Source organism: Arvicola amphibius, chromosome 2 (assembly GCF_903992535.2).
Source record: "Arvicola amphibius chromosome 2, mArvAmp1.2, whole genome shotgun sequence".
Taxonomy (NCBI): Eukaryota; Metazoa; Chordata; class Mammalia; order Rodentia; family Cricetidae; genus Arvicola; species Arvicola amphibius.
The window spans coordinates 152562686-152568626 of NC_052048.2; the positions used below are offsets into that span (position 1 = coordinate 152562686).

The 5941-nt window shown below is 41.6% G+C and overlaps 1 protein-coding gene across 1 annotated transcript; it reads left to right on the top strand.

Moving 5' to 3' along the window:
* Positions 1–223: 223 nt before the first annotated feature.
* On the top strand, positions 224–4164 carry Gng11 (G protein subunit gamma 11). Its single transcript, XM_038319637.2, has 2 exons — positions 224–607; positions 3757–4164. Exons 1-2 carry the CDS (start codon positions 512–514, stop codon positions 3880–3882), a joined length of 222 nt encoding a protein of 73 aa, XP_038175565.1. The 5' UTR covers positions 224–511; the 3' UTR covers positions 3883–4164.
* Positions 4165–5941: the final 1777 nt, after the last annotated feature.

Genomic DNA, 5941 nt, shown 5'->3' on the forward strand with positions numbered 1-5941 from the left:
TTTCCTGCCTTTAAACAAAATCCGGATGTAAGTTGGACGGGGACACACACACACACACACACACACACACACACACACACACACGAATTAAAAAAAAGGAACAAAAGTAAAACTTTTGTCTCCAACCTAGCAGCTTCCGTGGGTGTGGCAAGGGTCCAGCGCCAGGCCTGCCCTTGGTCCAGCAGAGTCTGCAGCCTGCCCAGAACAGCCAGGAGGAGGTCTCATACTTAACCCTCGCCAAGCTGCCTGGATACAGGGCGGCTGGGCCTGGAAAAGCCGCCTGGAGGTTACCCGGACTCTGGGAAAGGCCATCGGGAGCAGGCCTGGGCAGGAAGCCGAGGCCCCGGGGAGCTGGGAGCGGAGGTTCCCCAGCCAGTCACGTCCTGCGAGGGGGTGGGGGGATTGGGGCGGGTAGCCTGGGCCGGAGCATATTTGGGGACGCGTCCTGGTTCTAGGAGCTTCCAGTGGCTGCCTTGCACAAGTGACTCCTGGGCCCAGTTCTGGGGCAAAGATGCCTGCCCTTCACATCGAGGATCTGCCAGAAAAGGAAAAGCTGAAGATGGAGGTTGAGCAACTTCGCAAAGAAGTGAAGTTGCAGAGACAACAGGTAAGGTGGCCCACTATTCCAGAATTCCGTCTCAGAAATGTTAACAAGGTCAGAATATCACGGTTAACTGGTTTGGTTTTCTTCTGGCAGCTTCTCTGTAGAAGCCTGGAGCTGTTGGATGATGTGGGGAAATTGCTAAAGGTGTAGAGAATGAATCAGTAATTAATATGAAATATAAAGTCAAATATCATCAAGATAGCTTAAAAAGAACATAAGCAATCCCCCAAACGGCCGCTGGCTTCTATTCAGGAATGAAAGAGTTCTTCTGAAAATACATTTTAAAACCTCCCAGTGATGTTAGCTTTGATTTTGCAAAGACCCTAACGCCACGGGGGCTTTAGAGCAAAGTGCCTGAATTTCAGTTATTTGTTTGAACATCTTACGCAGTTTTCAACTCTTTTTTAAAGTATGCAAATGACTAATACAGTGTTTTCTGAACTTGTTTATATGCATAATTATATTTATACTGAAGGACATATGGTTGCAAATTTAAAAAAAATGAGTACAGGCTGGGTGTGGTAGTCTACCTCTGTAATTCCCAAACACTTAGGAAGTGGAGGCAGGAGGGTCAAGAGTTCCAGGCCAGCCTAGCCAGAAAATGAAAAAAATACTCAGGAGTTTCTACTGAAACTCCATGAAAAGCTTGGGAGTTTTACTTCAGTTTCTTGCTGGTCATAGGAGCCTTTTACATTCATCTTCTCAGTCTGTCTGGCAACCTGTAGTTCAGAAAAAGGCTTTTAGGTAATTTGGTTATTTCTAAGAAAAATATTCTTTTCTCTTCATCAAGAAAATTTTGAACTGATTTTATTTTTAAAACTTGGGGATTCTGGGGTCCAAACTCATGGCATTGCATATGTGGTGACCTCTGAGCCACACTCTGAACTCTTAGTTTAATATTTGAAATAAAAAAAAAAAGAAGGAATGGAAATGAGGCGCATAAGTAAACAGACTCCGAACTCACATCACAAGAGTTTTGCTGTCCCTCAGTGATCTTTGGAAGAGGCTGGAACTTTTTGAGTTTCACTATTTTATGCCCCCCCCCCCCCATTTAGCTATTTGCCTCATACAAATTCACACTGTTCCTAGATTCCACAGTGAGATACCTGCCTTTATTGTAACTTTAAGTAGGTCATGTGATTCGAGGAATAGGGCCTTTGACAGGACCATAGAGCAATCTTCTTTCTTTGAAGGGCTGTTTTGGCTGGTGACAAAAGCCCTGAATTTGGCAAGTGTTAGAGCAAGGGATTGCACGTTAATCAGCACTGCGTATACTGAAATAATATTTTGCCTTTGCAAAGTTGAGCTGTTTGTGTAGTTAACATCACTGGGTAGAAGTTACAGGGATGTGTGGGAAAGGACAGATTTTTTTCTGCAGGGTCCTGGTTGTGCCAGTGTGAAAAACAAGCATCTCTTGTTTGCACTTCCTCCCTGGGAATCACCTCAACCCCAGCGCACACAGGACATAACAGCTTTTCCAATTCAGGAAACTCTAAGTTTCTAAGCTCAAGGAAGACAGAAAGATTTAGCGTGATTCTTCCTGGACTCCTAGAGGACCATCTCACGCTTCATCGTTCTCACACATTTCATTTTCACCATGACGCTCAGAGGTCTCTAATAGTGCCAGGTGAGTACTGTGGCACTTAGATACCGCTGGAGCCCTCACTTGAGCGAAGAGAAGCACTTCAGTCCCAGAGAGGTTAACTAATTCCTTCTTCAACACCACAGAGAACCATAACGCAGGTCCTTCCTGAGTGTTTTTGGGGTGCCCTCCATGTTGTCCTGTCAATCATGCTGACACTGGAGTGGTGCTCGAGCGCATTCACAGGTCACCTCTGAGTGCAGCTCACTAATTAGGAGTCAGCTGTGTCCTCTCCATCACAGAAGGAGCAAAGCCCACTGTAAAAGCTTCTGCAGGAACACTGGGGAACATGGATCTTATCCAGAAGTTTCACTGGACCCATAGACTCCAGGTTTTAACACTCCATTTATCAGCACTGAGAATTCCTTTAAAACACACATACTATGAGTGCCAGCAATAGTCAGATTCTTGGCAGCATACTATTTATTATCACATTTTAATCGCTGTAACTGTTTGACCTAGTTTTAAGGTTTGGACCAGTGGGTTCTACATACTGCCATGCAAACAGGGGTATGGGAAGGAAAAAATGATGTAATAAGATTTCTACTTGTGTTTATTTTTGAATCTCATTCTTTCATAATTACTAGTTTATGTTTCACAATTGTGTATGATGTGTTAACACTGTGGTACCTATACTTATCTATAAATAAATAATTGTGCATATTTGGAGAAATATATGTAAAACGTGTTTAGTGAGGCTCTCTCAAAGGGTACTAATTTAAGTCACAAACCATTGTTGATAGTACCCACTTTACTTCAAACTTCTCACTCTCCAAACAGACCTTTATGTTTAGTCAGTCGGACTTTTCATTTCCCACTTATTCTCCTTTATTTATTTTTTTAAAAAACTGAAACTTGTCTCTTACTGGCAGAGTTTTTGAAAAAACTATTTAATCCTTCCCCAGTGGAAGAAAAGTTTAAGCTGATTCTCTAAATGCCAGAATCTCCGATAACCCTACAACCCTCCTAGAAAAGCCTTTATTATAATCATCGCCGTACTGGTCAAAGGAATTCTGAGGTGTGGTTTAGAGCGAGATGGTGGAGAAATACATCAGTTCCAGTCAGCCTTTCCCAGCCACTCCTGTGAGCAGCACTGTGACTACATGGAGCTCTGGAGTGTGGATAAGTGTTTGTTTGAGAACAGCGGTGGGCAACTGACAGATGACTGTCGTGGAGAGAATCTGAAGATAGGTTTGTTACAAGTGTATTTCAGAGAGGAAGGAAATCATGTGACACATGAACAGAAATGTTCATGGATAGACTATTCCTACAATGGCTTTCAAAATTTGCTTCTTGAACAATAAAGTACTTTTCTTACAGATTGTATCACACATATAAATAGAATAAAATAAAAATCTTAGAGCATGGGAAGGATTTTTAAAACATTATTTTTAAAAATTAAATCTTATTCACTAAATTTTAACAACTTCAAAAAAGCCTGTGGCAAAGTTCAATATTCTTGACCTAATTTGTTTCTTTTGATTCCCCTCTCCCTTTTTTGAAACTTCAGGTGTCTAAATGTTCTGAAGAAATAAAGAACTATATTGAAGAACGTTCTGGAGAGGATCCTCTAGTGAAGGGGATCCCAGAAGACAAGAATCCCTTCAAAGAAAAGGGCAGCTGTGTCATTTCCTAACTCTGGGGGAAACTCTATTCTCACTCTTGACAAGTTGTTCTTTCATATGTTTTATTTTCCCCTAAATAAAACCAACGTGTGTGTTAAAGAAGGGAAAAATGTAATTGAGAAGAAAACTGCTGCAGGCACTCTCCAGGAAGTTTATGTGCGACTGTGAGGTGTGCCTGCTTCTGACCCGTGCTCAGGATACTCTGTCTTCAGAGGGCAGTTGTGGGAGGAAGGCATGACCCTCCCCTTTCAGTGAGCTGCTTGCTGCCTCCAATAAAGTTTGTCTTGGGAAAATTAGTGGTGGTGATTTAAGATAGCACATTTCATATATTAAATCTTAAATTTCCTTCTCTGACTTCCTCAGTGTTTGGGGGCTGTAAGACTAGGGATGCCATCTGATAAATTTGCCAATCCCAGCTCTTCCTGATTCGTGGGAGTTTACAATGCCAAAGTCTGACTTCTGGAATGTGTTTGATCTAACTTCAACTATTAGGGAAGTGAGCGGGTAGAATTCCTAATGACATTAACAGAAGTCTAGCTGTGAGTCAGGAGCCTTAGCATTTCCCGGGGTTGTGATCATCCACATTGGTTTAAGGTGTTCCTCCAACAGGGAAAAGGACAAGACTGAATCAGAAAGAGAAGAAAGAGAAACCCTTCTCCCAGCAGTGCTTCGGTGGCCAGCTCTGACTTCCAAAGGCTAGCTCTTTTGTTGACACTCTATCCCATTGTTCTCTCCACCTCTGTGGATGGTTCTACCCGAGTTTTGTGGCAACTGGGAAGATGTTTGAATATTTTCATCCACTCTGTCAGCTCGTTGCAGGCCCAGTTAAACATGCTTCTCTTTTATTTTCTCCAAAAGCAACAGTGAATTTTGACCAACTATGAAAATCAATTGGCTGTTTTCATGTCAGCTTACAGAAATGTGACATATACTCTATTCCTCCTGCTTCGGTGATGAGCATTGATGAGCATCTTTTTCCAATCATTGATCCCACTTTTCTTGGTGACCTTGGCCTAGGTAGATGTACACAGGAGGTAGAACAGGCCAGATACAATTCTTGCTGATATCCTCTATGAATGCACCTGTGACTATGACCTCTGTGAAAGGGATATTCTTCCTCTTGTCTTCTGTTTGGAGATTTTGGGGAAAAGTAAAGAAAAATATTTGTTGATCGGTTCTAGTTCAACTAGGTATAGTTACTAACTTGCTTTATAGTATTACACGTCTCTTCCAGTTTATCTTTTCTCCTCGTTAGCTTAGTTTTGCAGGTTTTCCTTCCATGCCCTGCCAGAGGACCCATGCCCCCCACAGCTTCCTGAAGTCTGTCAGTCTCTTCACTTGCAAAGCTTGTTTTTCCCCCTGTCAACAAGAGAACAGGATACTTGGGCTTTTGAAAAAGTAATTATATCAGACTTAACGCAGGAACTGTTTCCTTCAGTTTCCTGCCGTTTTCCCAGTGATGACATCAACTGGGGTTGCTGAGAGAGCACCCAGGGATAATTTTAGCTCAGAACACCAACTACTGCAGGGAAGGTTTCAGAGTAGTGAGAACTTATTTTCCCCATTCATCATTGAACAACTGATAATTGGGGTGGGTTTCTGCTACTTCTCACTTACATTTAATGTGGCTTATGATTTTAATATCTTGGTGTTTGTTAAGTTTTACTCTAATAAGCAGGTTCATTCCTTTGATTTGTCTATTGGATTCTTTTTTGGATAAGGAAGCAAACATGTATTTTGTTTACACATATAACATAATTAATAATCCGGAATAGAATCTCTATTCCCTAACTGCTTAAGAGAAATGCATACCAAACTGGATCCTGCATTTCCATCCTTGTATCCAGTCACCCATTCATGAGAATCCACACCCTTCAATTTGTTCCTTATGTCTCTTTCAACGATAAAAGAAATTAGTCAAGTTCTGTTTTCTCAATAAATAACCAGGCTTTTAGAGTTTTGTTTTTTACTAAATATATTTTTGTTTTCTTTCATCATTTAACCTAGCCAACACAAAGAATCATATCTCCTTTTTCAAGTGATAAATGATAACTTGCAACTGAAGAGTTT